Source organism: Sturnus vulgaris, chromosome 5, assembly GCF_052056855.1.
Source record: "Sturnus vulgaris isolate bStuVul1 chromosome 5, bStuVul1.hap1, whole genome shotgun sequence".
In the NCBI taxonomy this organism is placed as follows: Eukaryota; Metazoa; Chordata; class Aves; order Passeriformes; family Sturnidae; genus Sturnus; species Sturnus vulgaris.
In genome coordinates, this window is record NC_142247.1 from 19291968 (window position 1) to 19314896 (window position 22929).

Consider the following 22929-nt stretch of genomic DNA (forward strand, 5'->3'; position numbering starts at 1 on the left):
TTGATTGCTTTACAGGACAACACAAAGTAATGTAATAATAAAACTCCTAACTTTTATTTTAGTGTCCTAGGGGTTCAATTTAGATTTTTTATTTTGGTTTAGTTTTTTGAGCTAGATTTTAAGTTCATTACCAAGATGGCATTTATTTGTGATCTAAATTCATTAAGAAAGCAAAAATGGACCACAAAAGACAGAAATGAAGTATCTTATAAATGTTTTGTGATAGGGTTGGGCATCATATGCACCAAATTCTTTTGAATTTTAGATGTGATTCAGGTTTATCTTAAATTAGATCAAAGCAGCCCGTAACTTTCTCATTCAAAATGAAATTCAGAGAAGGAAGCTGCTTCTCTGAAATGTTGAGCCAAAGTCCTTCGAAGGCAGGTAAAATTGTCAGAAAGGTAGTGTCAAAAATGCAGAATACTTGTGTCTAGAATGAGTTCCCTTCTGCAAGAAGCTGAAGTGCTGAATGAAATTTGCATTGCCATGGCTAAATTAGATTGCTAGGGAGATGTTTAATAAATTCTTTCTTTACCTCTTGAAAGTGGTTGTTTACAATTCTGAAATACTTGAAAACTTTGAGGTGATGTAACTAAAGTTTTTAATGTGTAATGTAAGAATGGGACTGAGATCTCCAGCTCCTGACTACCTGTAACTGTGGTTGCAGTATGAACATTGTAAGTGAAATCTCTGACATTGTTTTTAATATAAAATGATGAAAGGTTTCTGTCATATTTGGGTCAGCTGACATGATGTTTCCACCTCTGGGGAGAGAAAGAAAGCTAGAACCTGCACCTGCAGAACTTGTAAAATATTAGAAAATCTCTGTGTTTCACACAGTAGAGCTGATGATACTGGTCCATGTAAAAACTATTGCTAGCTGACAATTAAAATTGACAGAGTTTAATTATTTAGTTAGAGGTATGTTTGCTGCATTTTCTACTAAGTTGCATTCATGTATGTTTGTGTTACAGGGTGCACAGTGTGTAGACTGTGACCAAGTGAAAAAGCCAGTTAGAATGGTTCTGATGGAGTGGACTGAACTGCCCAAAGGAGAGGATCCAGACTATTATATTCTGACATACCAGCAAGAAGATGCTTTCAGTCAAAAAGTATTTTTTATCAATCTAAGCAATAAGTTGTTCCATGTTATTTAAGCTGTAGGTAGCAGTAATTAATAGCACCATGTGTGTGTTTGGTTTGTTTTGTTTTGTTTTTTTTAAAGTAAAATAGCAAATAAAGAGGAAGTTTGGAAAAAATGTATTGGATTTTTTAACTCATGTCATTTATGTATACTCTTACAGAGTCCTACTGAAGCCAGTGGGACTCAAAAGACCCTTGAATATCCTGTTGAATAAGGATGGATAGTCATATGCTCAAATTTAAAAATATGCAAGTTCTTCAAGGTACTGTGGTTTTAAGGAGGAGTCTAACTTCTCCAGATGATGCACAGACAATGCCCCTAGATCTCAGTGGGAAGGCATTGTTCTTATTTTGAGCACTGGATGTTCTGGAATTTAAAGAAAATATGAGGAGTTTAATATAAAACTGTTTGTTATTAATATGATTTCTAAAAGGCTTTGTTTCAAATGCACTGGATATTTGGCAGTGTAACTACAGCCTCGATTTTGATGTGCAGCAATAGAAGCTCTCCTAAAAGCTTTATAAATTGCTTATAAACTGTATTTTTATTACTTTCACTCTATTCAGAAATTCTTTTAACTTGCAGAATGTAAGAAACATTTCCAAAGTTGAACGGAAACCTGTCAGTACTACAGTTCTGCTCGAGGAAAGTAGGAAGTATGATATTACAATAGAATCCCTGAAAAATGGCCAAATCTTAAGCATAAAATCATTTAAAACACGTAAGTCGAGTAGCACAAACATATTTTGGTATGTTTATAGTTAGTTTCATAATGAAGATTAAAAAGTAGGGGTTCAGATCCCGAGGTTACTTTGCATTGATGTATATTTTCAACCATGAAGTGTTGAAGGAATAATTTTATGTAATGTGTTTGGTTAGTGTAGCAATTCTAAAATATGAGACTGATGTAAAAGTTTGTGAGAGTTTTAAATAGTACAGGTTTTACTGCACTACAGTAATTCTAAGAGAAGAAATTTATAAAAGAGGACCACAGAAAAAGTTATCTAAATCTTGGTGATTTCATATTAACATTGGGTCATTTTCTTATATAAATTAAAAAAAATGGTTTCAACTTTTAACAGTCCCTCCTTAAAAAGGATTAATAAGCATCTTGAAGATCATAGTATTGTGACTAACTGGGACAGATTTTCAGTATAAGAATGTATGAGTTTAGCCACTGAATCTATAAAAACATTGTTTATAATTGTAAACCCATTCAAGACTGCAAGTCTCTCAGGTTGCAGGAATGAAGGGGCTTTCCAATCTTAACTTTGTCAACTAAAATATTTTATTGCATTACCTTCTTACCCATTGCAAGCTCCTACTATTGCATATCTTGGAATACAGAGTTGTTCCTCAATTCAAACAACATAGTTGGGAAAAAAACCATAGTGAGTTGGAAGCACTGCAGGATAGTCAACTGATGAAAGAACATTCAGCAAGCTACTTGCTTGCTTCAGACATAAGTTACCATGCCATGAAAATAAAGGGAAAACATGGCTTTGTTAAATGACACTACATTTCCTTCTCTATTGAGTCTATCCCTCTTCTCTTCTCAAAAAAAATTAATAATGTTGATGTTAATAATATTGAGTTAATTATTTCTTTGTGGCAAACACAGTATTTATTTTTTCATTGTCTACTAGGTGGAATTTCAGAAAAGGACATCAAAACATTTGTGACAGCTACTACAGTGTCTTTTAATTGGAGTATGATGGTCAAAGAATTCTCAGTTTCTCTTTTCCTGAATGGTACTTCTCAGATTATAAAAAGCCCCAGTGGATTCTTTGTATGGAGAAATTTGGCACCCGCCACCATTTATACATTTAAGTTTATATTTGAACAATTAAATCCTGAATTTGTAAATGTGTCTCAGTCACTGGACATTCAAGCTGAAACAGGTATATATTAGAGTTTCTTGTAGTCACAGTGAATACAAGTTAGTATTGCATATTTTCTGGAAGGGTAAAGAGTAAATGGTAAAATCCTGTATTCCATTTTATGTATTTTAGTAATCTGGGTGTTATTTCTAGAAAGAGGAAATAAATTGGATGTTAACGACATAGGGAGGTTATTTCTAATTAATACTTCTTAGTATTTTAGGAGTGAGAATTCAAAATTACTTGTACAAATATTTTAACAATATTTTTGCAGTCTAAAACAGAGTGAAGTCAAGGATGAAGTTAAGCCTTGTAATTATTGGAGTGTATGGGTTGAATTTTCTATGTAGTTTCAATGAAAAGGCAAAGAAAATCCTGAGTTTGGTAAGGATTTGGAACATTTTCTGATGCATTCAGAATGATGGGATTTTTATTGAGTGACAAATTTAGCTGTGCTCTTTTGTTAGAAGTGCTGTGAGGGAGACAAGATTCTGAGGATATTATGGCTTGGTTGTTTATTCTCATTCCTTTAAATGAGCTACTCTCATAATGCAACTTAGAATCTTTAAAATTAGATACAAAAAAGGAAGAATGATACACAATCAAATCTAGGGAAATAATTATTTTCCTAAATTCAAGAAAATATTAAAAGCAAATTATTTGTTAAATTCATTTTTATAACTAAAAATACTGAATCGTCAGAATCTAAACTTAAAAATTAATTTCTTTCTATAGTATGACAAAGATTTATGGATCTCTTCTGTGTATTTTTCTTCACTGGGTTGCAGTTGTAGCTTTTAATTCAATCAATTAGATTTTTTTAAAACACTCAGAAGGAGTATTGGTTTATATCACTGAATATCTTGGAGGTTGAAATAATTTAATTAAATGATATTGTTCTCAAAATGCCTGTGTAATTATAAGAAATCAGCACCACTGCCATGAGTAATAGAGTATATTTTTAAAATCCTGTCCTTGTTCACCTACAGGCACCTGCTCCCAAGGGTGGGTGGCATTCCAGAGCAGCTGCTACCAGCTGGGTAAGGAGAGCAAGCCATGGAAGGTGGCACAACAAACCTGTGAAACCTCTTCACAAGGGGCACATCTTCTTGACATAGGGAGCCAAGAAGAACATGGGTTTGTGTTGTCATATCTCCAGAAAATTAGTCGAATAATCATGTTATGGACAGGTCTTAATGACCTAAAGGTCAGTATATTTTATAATTTTTGTTATTACAGATATGGAAGCAAGAGAATTTTGAAATAGGGGAGCCAATCCTCTGGAATAAAAATTACTGAACAGTACATTGGTTATTTGTTTATATAGTTATTGGCAATTAGATGAATAATCGTTGTTTCTTCCTATTTAGAAATACTGGAAATATTTAGAAGGCCATAGCTGGGGAAAAAAAAACCTCCGTAGTGTATACTTAACCTGTAATTTAAATTTTTTTTTGGTGTGTGTTTTTGTGAGTGCATGTTATTTCCCAGAGATATTATTTTGCCTGTAGGTGGGGCTGTATTACCAGATTTTAAATCTCAGTCTACTCACTTGTTACTATGGATATCGAAGTCTGGGTTTGGCTTTCTCAGTTTTGAGGCAGGTCTGAAATGTTGAGCTTAGTCAGATCTGTCCAGTATAGATGGAGCAAGGTGTCTCTTTTAAAATATTTCCTGTTTCTTGTATTTGGGATGTGAAAGTTCTTAATGCCACATCTGCTGTTACAAAGTGATTCAGTATGGTGTGGTGTGTGTGGTTTGGGAAGAATTACAGATATAAGTGAAAGTACTGGGAAAGCTCTTGGAAAGATGGAAGCACTGTGCCAGAAATGTGGGACCCAGGCTTCTGTGATTTGGTTTAGTGAAAACTTATTTTGTGCTTAGTATAGAAGGTTGGAAAAAAGCCAGTGGTTTTTGTTTTAAAAAATCTGCACCCTGAAATGTAATTTTTAGTAGTTTTTGGCAAAATTATTTAAAAATTATTTTACTGTGAAAATAGCAAAACCAAAGCAAACTTTATGTGTAAGAAAAGGAGTGGTGTTACACCACACATCATAGAGATAGAAAAAATCCTTTTTGCAGACTGTTAAATAATGGGATTACACAAACAGGTTAGAGTGGATAGCATGCAGACTGAGGAGACAAAAATCTGTCTAAGTTAGAAGACTGTAACCATCCTGGTTAGGATAGCACCAGGAATATATGCACTTTACATGTAATATTATTTTGCTAATATGACTCCAAAGTCACTTCTCAAATTTCTGTAAGTTTTACACCATAGTAACCAACCGGATATTTTAGAAATAAGGTAGTATTTAGAAATCAGGTAGTATTTGTAAGAGGCTGTCAGAAGCATTATATTTTGGCAAATTGGAAAGAGTACTAGAAAGTTGGTTTTTTTAAGCTCTGATTACACAGAAAAGAGTTGATTGCCAGTTTGGAATTTGACTGTTAGCTGTTTAATCATTACATGCATTTTTATGTTTGTGGGAGTCAGTCAGTTAAATTAATTAGATGAGAACCATGTTTTAAGAATAGCAAGGTACAATAATAAAATGCTTGTTTTACAAGAACTTTTCCTAAATATTTGTACTTAATTAGTGTGTTCAAGTGCTGTCTGAAAATGTTTCAATCTGAAATGTCATCTGTTCTCATCTTATGAGAGGTCCAATTTGTACTTGCACCAAATTGCACTTACCCCAGGAGTTCAAATACCATGGGACATACAGTACAAGTTGCAGGATTTCTTTAAAATCTGAGATTTGAATTCCAGTTTCAATTATTTTTTGCTTTCTCTTTTGCATTTGAAACATTAGGAAGTCAAATCTCTGTTTTCAAAAAGAAAATTCAAAATTTCTATTTTTCTCCAAGAACGCCAGGACTTGAAATATTCGCTGAAAAGAAGCTGGGATATAATGTACTCAGATTTTAGCAGCCTTAGGAAAATGCCAAGCACTGTGACACTGATAAAAACTAGCAGCCTTGTGAGCAGGATTAGTTCTGTAGCATGGGTATTCTCACAATTTCTACTTCTTTAACCCTACTTTGATCTGAATCTGGATTCAAACCCTTCCAGACGAGGGTGGACATTCTGTGGAATGCAACAGAGACGCTGGAGATGTAGGTTATGAGGGAAAGGAGTGCTTTGGTCATTCCATCATGTCTGTCCTGACACTCGCTGCAGTTCTTCAGCTAGGAAGTGCAAAAGGTGGCCAAAGACTGTTTGCTGTGTTTTCTCTTGCAAGCCTTGCTGCAGAGGTTTGTGTCATTGTAGTATCCCATGGTTTCCTGTGCTTGCCATTAACTCTAGTGTCTAGAAAAGCCAGTACATTAAAAAGATATACATTGATCTGTGTAGCATTTTAAAATGGCAGACTATATGCACAAGTCCTGAAAGACAAGTTCAAGTATTTCATATTATTGAAGTTGTTCTTTGCTCTCTTGGGAAGTGAAAAATATCACAATATTTTATTTCATTTTTTCAACACAACAAGTTAATTGAAAAAATAAGCTTGTTCTCAACAGCATGATTTATCATTTTCTCAGAGAAATGAAAAAAAAAGGTTTTTCTGCTCCTTCTCCCACCTTCTGAGCATCTTTAACTAAAAAATAAACAACATAAGTCTTAAAATGATAGTGGTACCTCAGCTTTTCTCCGTTGGACTAAAAGCATTCACTTAGCCTGTAGGACCATAGACTTGCTATGTCTGAAAGCACTTATGTCCCAAAGCTCTTTTACCTCCAAAGAGGGCCCCAATGCCCTGCCTAAATGTTCTGGGTTTTCTGTTAATCTCCTGTAGAGGCTGGAATATGTCAGTGCAGTGCAGATTGAAGCCTGTGTCCCACTGGAGGGCTCTGCCTTGCGGTGCTGTAAGCAGATTCTGCAAGCATCGTTCCTCCAAAATGTCACCTTGCCCCACCCAAATGTCTGCAGAGCTCTGCTGGAAAAACAGAAAGTCCCTCAAAGGTTGGAAACCTGGCATGAGGTGTGAGTGCCCTAACAACTGAGGAACAAGCAAACGGGACAAGGGGGAAAGATGACGTTTCCTTATCTGATTGTGAATCTAGACATGGTTTTTTTCCAGCTAAATATTTTTGTTTTCAAACTCAATTTATGAATATTTTCGAATGAGTGATTTTTTAAGTGAACACCCTTTTTAGAAAATTATCCATACAAGATTATTAAATTATTTGATTATTAATGATTTCTAAAGTCTTGTTTGTAATGATGAAACATACTCATGTGGCTTACATTATGTTAGGCTATGTTATATTTTTATCTTGTAATATTTTGTAATAGAAGGGATGGAATTTTAGATTGAAAGCTTTATTAAAAACAGACCTATATAATTAACTTGTATAAATTAAGTGAATAAATTTTGGACATTTAGGCATGCACTTGCAATGAGGGAAACCTTAATAATTTATAAATATAACCTAAAAATACCTGGGTTTTATTTTCCTTTTTTTTTTTAATCTAGGAAGAAGGTCAGCTCTTGTGGACAGATGGATCTCCTTATCTTCTAAAAGATGGTATCTCATCTCTGTCAATGATACCAGAAAATCAAACTGACTGCTATGCCCTTCAGAGAGATCCCACTGGCCCAGACTACTTCTTCACAGGGTTTTTCTGCTATGTACAACTACCATATATTTGTGAATATGAATGTAAATATATTTTTCAATCTTTTCCATTTATTCTTAAAAGCCTTGCTCTGATTACATTTATATTTAAAGATACAAATATAAACATAAAATGTTTTTAATTATTTTCAATTTTTTTTCTTCATTTTTGATGTCCTTTTTCAGTACCTCTGGTACCAGAAAATTTCATGTTTGATGTTCATGATGTCAAGACAACTGAAGCTGTATTTGTGTGGAGCAGTATGGGCATGTGGCTTAAGTCAGGCTTTGCACTTATATTTAAGTACTATTTTGATCAGTGGAAACCACACATTCTGAACTTGCCTGTGAATACAACTCAAGCAAAAATTGGGCAGCTGTCTCCAGGCCTTCGCTATAGCTTCTTATTAGCAGCAAGGAACCCAGAAGGAGCACAGACTAGCTTAAGTCCAATTCTGAAGGTAGAAACAAGTAAGTTACAAAAATAAATAGCAGTAATAATCAGATATCCATATATTTTTTACATTTTCTCTTTAATTTTACTGTTTCCTATATTCTCTGTGTATCAGTATTCACTGTCACTGATACATTGTCAAGGCTGCTTTGTTAGATTTGCTCTAATAGTATTTAGCCTGTATGTGAGGGCGCATTGTTATTTAAAACAAACAAACAAACAAACAAACAAGCAAGCAAGCAAACAAACAGAGACAACAAAACACCCCACAGTTGTGGATTTAAGAAAAGATAAACTATTATTGTATGTCTGTTCCTAATCTTATTCAACAGGGCCCTTGCACTCCCAGAAGTTGGAGGCTACGTATGTTTCATCTGCAGAAATACATTTAAAATGGGAGCCTTCACAGCATTCATACAGTGCTTCTTTTCATTACTACCTGGTCAATATATTGGATACTGAAACCAATATCTGGGAACAGTTACCTGTTGAAAAAAGCAAGACTTCAATAGTCATAGGAAATGTAAAACCTTATCATCAGTATCAGTTATATTTACAGAATGTAGCAGAGAAAGGAACTCTAAGCTGCCACCAGAAGCCTATATTAATCACAACAGGTGATGTATCATTTTCTAGTTGTTTTTCTTCACTAGACGGAGTTTAAAATGAAAATGCAAGGCATAAAGCTATTTTATTTATTTATAATGCCATGTGAGATTGTGGTTGTTGGGGTACTCTTCAGAACCTTCCGAAATTGTCAAAGTACCAATCCCTTTATTTATTTATTCATTTGCCCACTTACAGCACATTAGGATGAACTAAAGAAGTGATATTCTCCTTGATAAATTGTGATTTATAGTTTGTATCTCTAACTTTAGCAAAGTTAAAACATTACCACGATTTCTCAAGGGGAGTCTGTGTCCTCTTTTTATTCCATGTATATCAGTGGAACGGAATATGCTTGCAAAATGAGTCCTTATTTGTTATGAGAAAACAGAAAATAGAATCTGCCTGTAACAGGTAGTTGCCTGCAAATTGTATCAGAAATAATTAAATGAATTAGTAGGCTTAAAATCATGACATTTTAGAAGAAAAAAAAGAAAGAGACATTATTGGAAAGTGATTTTAAAGTGATAGTAAGTTTGATATATTGATTTATACTTTATTTATTTGATTTATACTGACACCTTTTTCTTTGATCAAGCTGTCAGTCCACCTACAGCTGTTTGCATTCACCCAGAGGATGTAGAAGAAGAGAGTGTTATCCTTCACTGGAAGCTGCCACAGGAGTGTCAGGAGTCCTACATTCAAGTGAAACCTAATGCAGGCGTAGGTGAAACTAAAAAATTTTTATTAAACAATAAAGAAGAATTAAAGATTGATGACCTAACTCCTGGAACGGCTTATGAAATAGCAGTGGCAAGTGTGAAAAATGGAACTATGAGCCAACTGAAGACCATTCAATGCACTTTAAGTAAGACATTATTTAAGGTGGAAACTACAGATATGTCAGTTTCACTATTGCTATTTATTAGGTTGCTGTCACCTAATATTTTTTTTACATCAAGTCAATTTGTTAAATAGCCAAGGATAAAAACTTAAATATGAAATATAGAGATCCAATCCTAATTGTTCACAGCAGAGTTAACAATTTTTGCAAAACCAGTGCATCCTTGGAAAACGTCTTGGTTACTACTGACAGCTGTGATGGGGACTACAGCTGGAAATCCTATTCCCACTGGCAGAAAAAGATGGGTGAATCATTGATTTGCATTGAAATAGGAAAATATTGGAATTGTTGAAACTGATTATTGGTTTTTGGAGATATATTAGCCATACTGAGAACTGTGAGAAAGAATTGCCCTACCATTAGTGAGAGGCTGCTAGAAAAGAATTAGAAGTAATAACAGCTGAAAAGAAAAAGCTTTGCATTCTTTGTCTAAGCATCTTTCCCATCGATAGGGAAGGGTTTATTGAAGGGTCTTAGTTTACCAAAATGTTGAAACGTTTTTGATGCAATATAGATTTTTTGCATATGTGAAAGGAGTGAGCAGGATTCACTTATACATGTAATATATAAAGGCTGCAGCTGCCAGGTTATAGATTTATGAAATGCTACATTGTCATTTCTTTCTAAATGATTACAGTATTTTGAAGGGTAACAGTCTTAAGTATTTTCCAGATTTTTTTTATTTAGGATTAGATTTAATACCTCATTCACGACACAGATGACAAAATTCTAGATGGGATATTTCACAGCTGTCAGAGCCAACTGTAAGGGAAGAAAACTAAACACGTCAATGTTGTATCAATCAAATGCATCTCATTCTCCATGGTTATGTCCCTGCCCACATCTACATTTCTGTATAGTTTTCCAGTTATCCTGCCTTGGTGCAGTTGTGGTTGAGAAGGAAATTCCAGTAATAAATAGTTAAAAGATCAGGTTGTTTATTGTTTCTGAGCAATGACATGCTATGGTAGCTGTTAAATTGCACTTGGCAAGAGTATTTCTCAGGGCAGTTGCTTCAGATGCATGATGTGGTTTTCACTTAATTTATTTTCAACTGGTTTAACATGTGGCAATTTTTTTTCTTCTAGAGCCCAAGCCTGTTCAAATTGTAGTTCCTTATGGGCTCTATAGCACTGCTGTGGTGCTATTCGTTCGCATGCCTGATATTGGAGTATTTGATGGCATATATGTTACAAGTAAAGAAGGACCTAATGCAACATTCGTTTTAAAAAGTGATGGCAAAATAACAATTGAAAACCTTACTGCAGGAAGGGAATATGATTTCTGTGTCTCCACAAAAAGTGGAAAAATGTTGAGCTCCTTTTATCGTCTAAATGGTGTAAAAACATGTGAGTATTTTAAGTCCTTATAAAATTGCAAAATATAAAATCTTGATTTTTGAACATTTTAAGCTTTATTTTTATTTCAGTGGAATAGAAAAGACATGCTATTCAAAAATCATCTTGATATATTTATGTAAACAATTTGCAGTTGTACTAACACTAGCTGTTTTTTAAACAAGACTATAAGAATCTAATTTCTAAATTTGCTGAATTTTGTTTTTTATATTGTGTACAAAATGTCTAGCGAGCATTTCAGGAATTTAGGCTGCATTAAATTATTGTCCTTATGGGAGACAAGACACATTTTGATCACTTATTTTAAACAAGTAAATGAATATCAATGGAGTTACTTCTGTGCCTTGAAATTATTAAGTTTATTCATCCTGATGTATCTTTAAGCAAATAACAAAAGTGTTTAGGTTCTCCAAGGTAATAAATTCATTCAGAAAGACATTAAAAGTATTGCAGTGGACAGGACACCTACTAGCAAGGCCTTTAAAAACAGAATTTTCATAGAAACTTTAAAAATGTTTAAAAATACCTGATGAAATTCTATATTTTTACTTTCCTGTTTTTTACTATATTTATACTTTCATGAGTTTTTCTTTTCCTGTTTTATCATTTTCCTTTGAAATGCTTTTTCTGCTTTTTCAGAATAGAAATGTTATAAAAGGAAAAGTTAAGATAGGATCTAAAGAAGTAAGGAAGAAAGGAGAATGAGGGCGAGACAGAAAAATTCGTTCCCAAATAAAGCAAGCCTTGAAAGCTGATATTTCTTAAAATACAGTTTTAATAAAAACTTGGGGTTAATCAATCTTCTGACAGCATTTCCTAAATTTCTTAGAAAATTGCCTTACGAAACCTAGTCTTGTTCTAACTCTTCTGGGGCCTCAAAAATTTGGAAGAAATAAAAATCCTGACCCCTCACATGTATACAGTTTTTCCTTAGAAAAGTGTAAATTTTGGTATATTCCAGGCAGAAATGCTTGTGATGGGGATGAAAGAAATGTAGAGAAGAGTGAAAATTCTCCTGTAATGTGATCTGAATTGTACTTACCAAGACTATACTAATAAGGGACAAAGTGTATTTGTCTAGAGTGATCTACACAGTTTTGCTGAGCCTTTTGACAAAATTTAGATGCATTCTGACCACTATGGTGGTGTTATTGGAGAGATTAACTTCATCCTAGAGAACTTTCCCACCTAGAAGTGCCAGTTCTGGCCTCGGGGAGAAATGTAATTTCAAACTCTTGCAATTTTAAGATTCAAAGCACAAGCTATTTAGATATATGAAAAGTGTTAGATGGAACAATGGCTGGGATTGAACAGAGAGGTTTTTATGCTCGCCTGCAGGTCTGGCAGCTCCCCTGAATGTACGAGAGGGTGATGTCACTGACACTTCAATACAGGTCTCTTGGGACCGCCCTGATGGGGATTTCGAGCACTACGAGGTCACCTGTACTAATTGTGCAGGTGCTTTCAAGGTATGCTGGGTAGGGCACTACCTGTGGATACACACTGCAGCTATTTTTTAGTCTTCCACTCAGTAGTCAGAGGCTGAATGAAAAGATTTATTTCCCATTAAAATAGTTGGATGTGCAGTTTATATACGATAAGCAAATTTTATAAGCAGGTCTGTTAAAGCAGTTATTTGATTTTCTAGGTCCAGAAGGTCAAGCAAGAAACAGCAACGTTTTCCAACCTTAGTCCTGGTCAGCTGTACAGTTTTGCAATTCGAACAGAGAAGGAAGGTTTCAGAGACAGTATTTTTGTGACAAAAGAAATAGAGACAGGTAAGACCAAAATGTCAAATTCAGTGTTTGTTTTACTCCATCCATATCTCTTGCTTTCTTCTTAAATTTTGCTTTTGTCTCAAACAAAGCATCTTTGTAATTTTCTCCTTGTTCTCTTTCATCATTATCTTATTCTTTGACTGCAAGGGACCATTAAGAGTCTCAATACAGCTCCTGTGTACAATGAGATACGAATGTTAACTTCATATTGATTCAAGCAGTTCTACAGTCACTGATACTTGCATAATGTCTGGCTACCAATATTAGAGAAAACATTCTTTTTCCTTATATTTCTCTTTAATACTTTAAGTTTTCTCTTCAGCTATGACTTTGAACACAGTTAAATGTCCAGAACTAAATTAGTTTTATAGTGTTTTCTCATTGGCCTCCCCTTGCATCAGAAGAAAATTTGGGTTTTACTACATTTAGTTTTACTTTGGGTTAGGACATTTGAGTCTCAGTAGTGTAATTCTCCTCTATTCTAGTACTTCTAGCTGGCTGACATGGCCTCTCAGGCTATTAGATCTGGGATGTTATAGTTTCCTCTAAAAGGTCACTAATGTGAAAAAATCAAGCCTAGTAGATGTGATTGAAAAGGTTCAGCATATGTGATCAAAGATATGTAATGTCTTGCATTGAAGGAACCCCTGAGTTAAAGCTGATACAGGAACACTGTAAAATCATTTGTGAGGGAACAAATTACAGAGAGGCAATAATGGAGTAAGTAAATCGGGATTCTCTGACATTTCCTTTTCAAGAACTAAGGACTTGAAATTAGAAAACAGAAAGTAGATAAGAAGCAAAAGCAGATGATTGTTTATTAAATTTGTAGATAAATTGCAGAACTTGCCACAAGGTATTTTGTCTGATGATTGTGATCATAGGTACAAAGTGGAAACCAAAGACATTAATAAAAGAAAAATCTGCTGAGATTTACTACATAGAAATAGAAATCACCTTTGATTTGTGATATCCTTGGGCTGAAAATTGCAAGCTGGGGGACTACTGAAAGGAATTATCACTATGCAATTCTTGCTTTTTTTGTAGATGTTCTTTTCACCACTGTTGAATAAAAGATACTGTGCTAGTTGGGACTTAGGTGTCTGCACAGCATTTTACCTCTTATACTGCCATTTCTTTTCTTGATAAATTGTCCATTTTTGAGGAACTTCACATCCATGATGTCAGAACTGCTCTAAGCAGCATTGGAGAGCAATAAACAGCTTGGCTCTGGATTTCCTGGATAACAAGTTACTGTACATATTTCTGCAGTGGTAGTAGTCTGTATGTCCTTGAGATAAGGAAGAATGTGACATCATTTATGTGGAGTTTTTATTACATTCTGATGATGAGAGACCGGTCATAAAAAAATGTGTTTAAAATGTATTTTTGAATCAATGCATTTTGTTTTATTGCCACACAGTACCAAGTGCAGTCAAATATCTGAATTGTAGCAGAGATTCTGAATCAATAACTCTTACCTGGCCACCAGCCCAAAGTATGTTTGATGGATATCTTCTTTCAATAAGCAGTAAGGTCTTCAATGAGAAGAAAATGTTACCTTCTGGTGTGAGGTATGATGATTACATTCTAAAAATAACTGACATGAACTCAAAGCAGCTGTTTCCCATGATACTTAAAATAAGTAGCCTGTGCTGTTATTTATATATGTATTTGATGGTGTAGTTGATATACATTACTATGTCCGTGTATTTTAAGAACTGCATTTTAAAATCAAATCACAATTCTCATACGATATGTTTATGCAAAGAAGAGCAAACAAAATACTGCATTAGAGTAAGCACCAGTAGAACCTGTGTGCCACTCTGGATATTTAGTTCAATACTTTAAAACTTCCTAGTACCGGAACCATAGTGTAATGCACCCTATTTAAGATTTTACGGTAGTAAAATATTTTTTTACTCACAAGATATGAACATGTATGCACACATCACGTATAAATAATATCCATATAACCATAAAGAATTGACATATGAACATACATGCTTTTTTAGAATCCCAAAGTACATAATATCTTCTTTTAATCTTTGTAGAATGCACAAATTTGAGCATCTTTTGCCTGGCACTGATTTCTTAATCAATATTGTGACAACCAATGGATTAAAAAGAAGTCGCCCTACTGTCCTCAACATTAGCACCCGTAGGTTCAGTTTATTAATGACTTTTCATGGCTTCAGATGATTAAGGTTTTTGTGTTCTAGGGTGTTTTCTAAGAAAAGCTATTCCTTATTAAATCCATGCATCTTAACAATGACTGAATGAATGTTTTTAAGTTTTTCTTTTCAATCTAAACATATTTGAAAGTGACTAAGCACATAAAAGCTGTTTAAATACAAAGTTTCCTCTGCATTAAGTGGAGTTTCCTCTGCATTAAGTGGAGCTTTGCCACTAAGTGAATCAGCAGTAGTGTTAGGATGATAAAATTTTTCCATAAAAATTGACAAAGGTTGACTTTATTTCTCATTCTGTTTCTAATATTAGAGGTGATTTTCATTTATTTGAAATTCTTTTAAAGTACAAAATGAAATATCTTTCTAGATGGAACTATAAAATAATGAATTAAAGCTATGTATTCTGAAGTTGTCAATTTCCTTAAAACAAATAGATTATTTTAAATCTAAATTTTACATCCTCAGATCCCGATCCACCATCCCAGTTACAAGTGTTTGGACAAGAAGAAAATACAGTTTATTTTTCTTGGAAACTCCCAAGAGGAGGATTTGATAAGTTTCAGGTGAGATGAGAATAGGAAGAAAGTAATGCAATTTTTTTTGGTAATTTCTCAATTCAATTATCATTCTGTAAGTGCTGCAAACCCAGTAATAAATATTTTTTTCATAACCCATGGAAGTATTGGAAGGAAATACTGCTATTAGAAAAGGTCAGTTAAATATGTACTTCCTATTACATAGCATATATAAAATATTTAAAAATTATACTTTTAATAGCTCTCAAAAACTGATTTTTCCCCTAGTGTGAAATAAAAAAGATCACTGGTCAAGGGTTGAATGTAACTGTAATGTAATATTTTTTTTTAGCTTTTCAAATTTGTAATGCAAATAATTTAAATGAAATGTAAAATAAAAAATAGCTTCCTTACAGAAAAATGTAAATGTTTTGTTTAGAAAGTTACAGAATAATTTTTTTTTTTTTTAATATAGCAATTTATTAGGCAAAACTGTAAACCTTGGATACCTACCATAACCTTCCAGCCTTGGGCAGTAAGTAGCTTAGGGATTTCCTAAGGGAAATTGGATATACATAAAGAAAAACAGGGGCTATTCCTGAATTTTTGTTGTTGTTGTAATTTATACTTCAAAATTTTGTTATGTGCTCTATAAAAAAATTACACTTTTTTATTTTAAAACTGTTATTATTTAGGTTCTTGCTGTATTAGAAAAAACTAGTACTTCCCTGTTCACCATACCTACACCTTTTGTGATTTTATAAACTTCAATTTTTTGAATTTCTCATCATTCGTTATTTCAGTTCTCTGTCAAAAATGATCCACAATAGCGTATAAATAGCATGGATCATGTTTTACTGTGACATGCAGCCAGTCTCTCTTTTGTATCCTGGATCTTGCAGTCTGTCTTGTATTATCCTTAGTATTTGTAGCCACTGTATCAACACGTGGTCAACAAAACTTAGTATACTGCTGCTTTAACACATCACTTGAATCAATATGGATTTCTAGGTATAATCTCTCACAGTTAAATTACTTGAAGCGATATTCTTTGGTACATAGCACTACCATGACAGAAGGTACTTTCTTTTAATGATCTACACACTTTTTACCCCAATATTACAGTGCCCAATTCTTTTTCTTCTGCTATCCCATGGCTTCAGTTATATATTTACCCAAACCTGAACTTTGAGTATCCATAGTTCCTTGGCATTTCTTCTCTCTTCATTAGTGCAAAACTGCATTGATCTCAATGGATAAGAGCAGCCAGTTCCCATACTATGTGCTGATGCAGCCTGGAGCATATTTACAAATTTTAAAATTAAATTTAACTACTTTGTTCATGTTTTGAACCAGTTCAGATACACTTTTGAATGTGATAATGCTATTTTTGCTACCCTGTGGAAAATAATTGTCATCTGTAATATTGATCTTTACATCACAGTGTTATTGTTCAGCACCCCATAGAGCAAGCAGCCACATTAGACATTGCTTTGTCCGTATAAATGAGCTTATCTTTAAATCTTTAATGAGAAAGGCTTTCGTAGACTGGTTGCTTAGTAAGGTGCACCTGCATAAAAAGGGATCATTTTACTAATCATTTAAAATTAATCATCCCTGCTCACCAACTTTCTATGCAATATATTGTAGTTTGTAAAGTGAAGAGTGCACAAAAGGTACTTTCCTAACTTCTTTATACTAGATGTAAATCTTTAATCTATAGCTTTGCTTCTAGCATCTTGCAGTGCTGTAATTCTAATAAGGCGATGACAGTTTCCAAGATTTTGTTTGTATAAACAGGCACTGTGCTGGTAAAATAGACAGAGGGGAACGGATCATTCCTCCCCAGATGAATGGCAGCTAACCCCAGTGCTTTCAGGTCACTGCCATATGTACAACATCCCCCTTCTGCTGGAAGAAGTGACTAGTGGCAGGACAGGGCTCGCTGTGGAGGCAGCTGCAGCCCTACCTGGTCTCAGTATTGAGAGCCATGCCTGAGGAACGTGTGCTGTTTGTTGGAGGTGTTTGTCCAGAGCCCTCCTCTGCAGGGCAGGCACGGTCTGCATCTTGCCTCTCACTGGTACAGACGGGAACCAGTCTGCAGGGATGCTGATCTTTTTCTGTGTCCACAGAAAGAGCTGGTGCAGGAATTTTTTTGTCACCTTAGAATTGTCTGGAAGGTCAGAAGGAATCCTCACAGCCTCTAGGAGTTAGGTCCCCAAATTTCAATTTCTTAATATCTTCAGCCCTTTTATTCTCTGCAGTGGCTCTTAACAAATGAATTTTCAAGGTATAGCAGTGAGCAGAGTTGAGTGACTGATTCCTCAGGAGTCTTTTCAGAATCTCGGCTCTGAACAGTGCACAGGTGGTTTTTTTGGTTGAATGGTTTTAGGTGTTGTTTGGGTTTTTTCCTTTGTTTTGCTATGTTCTGCTTTTTTGTTTTGTGGGGTTTTTTTGCCAGAAAGTTCAGAGTTACTTAATTGTACAGTTCATCAGTATATCTGTGAGGCTGAGCAGTCAGAGTACACTTTATTATCCTTCCTCCAAGAGCAAAAAACCTGTAAGCCTCAACTTCACTTTGCTTCGTCCATCTACTTTTAAGTATTTAAGTGATTGCTTTCACTACTGGGCTATTACAGAATGATGGAGTTCCACACTGATGGAACATAATACAAAGCTCATTGATTGTTTTTGTATTTAAAATTATTTTTGTATTTAAGTATTTTTATACTAACAATTTGCAACTAACAGTTGCAATCTCTGAACATTACTTTTATTAACTTAAATAACCTAATATAAGGAATTCTTTTGCTTTGATAGCTTTCATATTGTCTGATGAATAATGAAAAGCTGCTTACCAGAACTATTTATGACAACAGAGCCGTAGTGAAAAATCTGACCCCTGGAACAGAATACATTTTTCAGATAAAGACAATTAAAGGTTTGGATTCCTCTGTAGCTGTGGAGAAAAAAGTCATCACAAGTAAGGAAACACCTTATAAATTGTCTTTTTGAAAACCAGTAAATATTCCGAGACATTTAAATAATTGTTTGTAAGTAGCTCAAAAAGGTCACAGAGTTCAAACTGAAACTTCAACTTTGGGAGGAAAGTTGTGCTTCTTCTTGTGGTAGTGGTTTAAATAGGAGCCTTGTACATTGCTCACTGGATTGAGGTTGAGGAGTGTAGACATGGCTGAAAATAGCTCTTTGAAAAAAGCTTCCAGCTCTAACAAAGTGAGATCTTGCCAGAATAGCTTCCTATACCTTAATAATTACCTTGCATTTTGTTAACAATTGTTTCTGCATCTCTTAAATTCTTGCAAAGCCATAGTCTCAGATTAGATTATTGCTCCTGTGCAAGGACACGGAATATTTAAGACAGTAAGAGAGAAAGTAATTGTGCTTCAGAGAGCTTAACAAGGACCAGAAACCAATATCTTGCACTCATTTTCTGTCTGAGCAAATGTATTTTCCAATGTTCCTCTGATACAACATAAGAAAGAGGGAAATTTATTTGTGGCATCAATTTGAAGAAGATTTTATATTGAATTCTGGACTGCTAAAGCAGACAAAGAGCAGCTAGTTGTAATCAGAAAATTAACCAACTCCCAGGTTTATACACAGGCATGTCACAGACCTCCTCTCCTTTGATGGATATTCTGTGTCTTGTTTGTACTATAAATCCTCAACTCAGTTAACAGTCAAGAAGTCTCTGCACTTAGTTATTCAAAGATAAGTGAATCTCTGAAAAAAAAAACCCGGAACAAGCCCTGCAGATTCTTGTGAATGAAACATACAGCAGAATATTCATCATCATGTTCCTGAAGATGCCTTTTTTTCTCAGGAAAATATTTCCAAGAGAATTGTGGATGGGTCCTGAGTATATCTAGTTAATGGAAAGTTTACTCTATAATTTTAATGGTAAACTCGTCGGATTTTTTGTCATGCTGAGTAATAGGCATATGTTAATTTGTGTTTTTCATAAAGCTTCAAGCAAGATAAACCAATTATGTGGGAGATTCTCATTTTAGAGGAATGGAAACATTTTTATTTCTCAAGCTGCTGTGCTGCACAGATGGAGGTGCTATTAGGGAATTATTTGTGATTTTAGGAATCTTAATACAATAAAAAAATACTATTCAAAAAGGAAAAAAGGGATAATCACTGAGACAGTGCTATTTACTCTGTCCCTAAGTGAGCAGAGGAACAATTTTCTAAAATTATGTGGTATAAAATGTATTTTAGAAAACTTTAGAGTGATTAAAACTCAACTTCTGCTTACAAAGTGTTCCATTTTCATCTTGTTGTACCAGTGAGCAATGTTACTGTTCTTAGAGAACATCTGATAAAACTGAAATTTTCTTCCATGAATTTAATAATGCACACAGGAGGTACACTCCCAGGTTTTATTTACCCTGTGAAACATAATGGGACTGCTTTCTGTATATCCATACAAAGAGTTCTAAAATTTGTATGTGTATTTCATGATGTTTTGAAGTCTCAAAACATTCATTTAAGCAAAAACCATTTATTTTTAAAAGCTGTTATTTTCTTATGTTTAAAGTACTAGGGATTATTTTTTTCTTTATTAATCTCAATAATTTTTACCGTAGAACCTGCTGGGATATGTGGTCTGACATTAAAAATGGTAAATACTTCCTCTGCAACTGTAACGTGGAATCCAACCAAGACTAACTTCACTTCTTATAAAGCATCTTTATCAAACAACACCTTTATAAAAAAGTTCACAATTCCAGGAACAGTGACTGACTTCAGTGTTACAGACCTGACTGCTGGGGGCATTTATAATTTCACACTGAAAAGATTAAAAGGAAATATTGAAGGCGCTTCTGCTTTCCTTGAATTTGTAACAGGTCTGTATGGTTTCCTGCTTCCTCTGCCAGGGAATAGCAGCTGTCCCTAACAGTGCATGTTTATCTCTGTACATCTCAATTTGTAGAATAAGGTCAAAATTTCAAGATATCTTACATGTAACAGTTTGCTGTCACTGTGGGCATATATGACTTATACCCTATTCAACCTGCATGTAGTGATACCTGTCAGAAACATAATGTCTTTAGCTGTGCTGCATTTCTTTTGGCCATTTTTAGTATTTTGGATCTTATCCTGCAATGAGTTATACACAAGCTGAATTTTACCTTACAATTATTTCAATAGTTTTTTTTAACAGTGAGTGAAGTTAAAAAGGTTTAGAAATGTTTGTAGATTTAAGGCTTTAGACTGCAGGTTAGCCTCAGAAATTAATTGTGGGACTGTACCTCTATAAATATAAAATCCAGCTTCGATGGAAGTTGAGATCCATGCAAACAATAGGACCAATGATAGCAGTAGGACTCAAAATCTATAAGATATACTAAAAGGAAGAACCTATGCTCTCAGTTAAACTTGCATGGCTCCACATATATTACTAATATTTTTTTGGCTTTATAGTGTCAAAATAAAACCATGAGTTAAAAATCATACATAGGAGACAAATACAGATGGAATGTAAAATCTAAAATTAATATTTGGATATATTAATATTCAAATTATTTGATAGCAGAACTGGAGTAATCTGTTTAAAGCAATTCTGCAACTTTGCATAGCGAGTATAAAGAGTTAATCAAAGATATGTAATTTAGCAGATTTACAGCAAATAAGAGAGGAATGGAAATCTTTCAGAGTTGAAGCTATACATTATTCAGACCTCACAGTATGATACTAATGTATAAACTACTAGAAGATTTAGTCTGAATTCAGAAGAACCATGTTAGAAAGGCAGACAGAGTGCAAGGGTGGAAGTGAAATGAGACAAAGAACATCACTGACTGGGCTTGCTCAGAGATGAGCATGGGGAGAGCTGATAGTTGGATATGAGTTCCAAAGTAGAAAGAAAACAAATGAACATGGCTAGAAATTGTACAGGTGAAGGAATTACACAGTCTTATATGTAGATTTTAATGATCTACTGAAGAATTTAAAACCTGATTCACTATTAGGCTTAGAGTGAATAATACACATTTAAAGGTACATTTAAAAACAGAAGAAAATTAGATGTTGTGACATGAGCAGGTGGAAATTTGGCTTTAATAAAAGGAGTAGACCCTAATTTTGAGATCTTAATGACTAGAGTAATGGAATTACTGGGATTCCAAATACATGAAATGTATAAAATGTATAAAAGAATTACCAGCCCTGTGGCTAGCAGCAACCAAACAGTAGCTATATCTTGAATTTCAACTGTAGCAGTAGTTATGTCAGCAGTAGGGCTAACTTTAAGGTTGAGGACAGCAGAAACCCCAGGACTGAGCAGAGATTTTGTTGACTGAGCACTTTGCAGAGACATTTGAGCTTCCTCTCTATGAGCAAGCATCCCAGCATGGCTGGGAGGCACCAACCAAATCCCAGAGGTAGTGTAGCAACTGTAGGATCACATACTGCCAAATCCAGACTAATTTTTTCTTTAGCAAGTAAACTCCTCTTGGATGCTTTTCTATTCAGTTGTAACTACATATATGTTTTAAATGGAGTTATTTAAGTTAATGTCTTTCATTCCACAATTCTCTTTCAGAACCTGCAAAGCCAGAAGGTCTTAAATTCTTCAATATTTCATCATATTATTTTTCACTGTATTGGAGACTACCGTATGGACTTGTAGACAGATTTCATGTGGATCTTGTGCCTGATCATGCTTCTGTTGTTATCCTAGATCTTGGAGTTAGGGAGTATCAAGTAAGTGCTTTTATTACAGGACTTGCAGGGCCAGCCTTTCCTTATGCACTGTGCTGATGAGGAATTCAAGCTTTCCACCTTAGCTGTTTAATGCATATATGACTATGAAAGTATTAACGAAAAATTATATGGGAGGGAGCAAATTTCAGCATCCACAGTTTGCTACCTAACAACAGGTAGTGAACTTACTGTTTTATAAAGTCTACTAGAAGGACACAGACGATCATCCATGGATTCATGAATAGTTTATCAAGAGAAGGGCAGAGCTATTGGGTAGTACAGACTCATTAATTGTGTACTTGCCAGGAAGAGCTCTGCTTAAATCATTAATGCAGGCAACATTTCACTGCTAAGCCATCAAAAAGATATAGGAGCAGTTTTTGATTCTGCCGTCAGGGACACATAATATTGACAGAAATAATGGTTGTTCTGGATGTTTTACTCTTGTTTTTTATTGGATCTGCAAAGATACAGGTATTTTATATAATTTCTTGCTAAAAAAGTTAATTGTGTTTACTGAAAAGAATGGGTTAGTATAAGGGTCAAACCCTTGTTTTTCAGGTTGCTTTCTTGTTCATTATTTCAAAAAGGAGTTTTGTAATGCTTCATATTTAGTTTGATACTGATAATACAGAAAAACCTCTATAGATACATTGATAGGAGACTCTGGATAAAATTAAGAGTTAATTTTGTTGTTCTTTAATACTGAATGTTGTACACATCTTATGAAGGGTAGTTGACAG

The 22929-nt window shown here is 34.4% G+C and overlaps 1 protein-coding gene across 2 annotated transcripts in view; it reads left to right on the plus strand.

The window, feature by feature from the left end:
• Nucleotides 1–2840: 2840 nt before the first annotated feature.
• PTPRQ (protein tyrosine phosphatase receptor type Q) overlaps nt 2841–22929 on the plus strand; it is a 122845-nt gene continuing 102756 nt past the window's right edge. For both annotated transcript variants that reach the window (XM_088164993.1, XM_088164994.1), the window contains exons 1-15: nt 2841–3045; nt 4014–4231; nt 7506–7692; nt 7834–8118; nt 8434–8718; nt 9306–9575; nt 10700–10960; nt 12308–12438; nt 12618–12747; nt 14171–14321; nt 14802–14908; nt 15405–15502; nt 18275–18437; nt 20068–20328; nt 22026–22186. In XM_088164993.1, coding sequence (XP_088021119.1) covers nt 2856–3045; nt 4014–4231; nt 7506–7692; nt 7834–8118; nt 8434–8718; nt 9306–9575; nt 10700–10960; nt 12308–12438; nt 12618–12747; nt 14171–14321; nt 14802–14908; nt 15405–15502; nt 18275–18437; nt 20068–20328; nt 22026–22186 — 2898 coding nt within the window. In that variant the 5' untranslated portion in view covers nt 2841–2855. The remainder of the gene's footprint in view (nt 3046–4013; nt 4232–7505; nt 7693–7833; nt 8119–8433; nt 8719–9305; nt 9576–10699; nt 10961–12307; nt 12439–12617; nt 12748–14170; nt 14322–14801; nt 14909–15404; nt 15503–18274; nt 18438–20067; nt 20329–22025; nt 22187–22929) is intronic.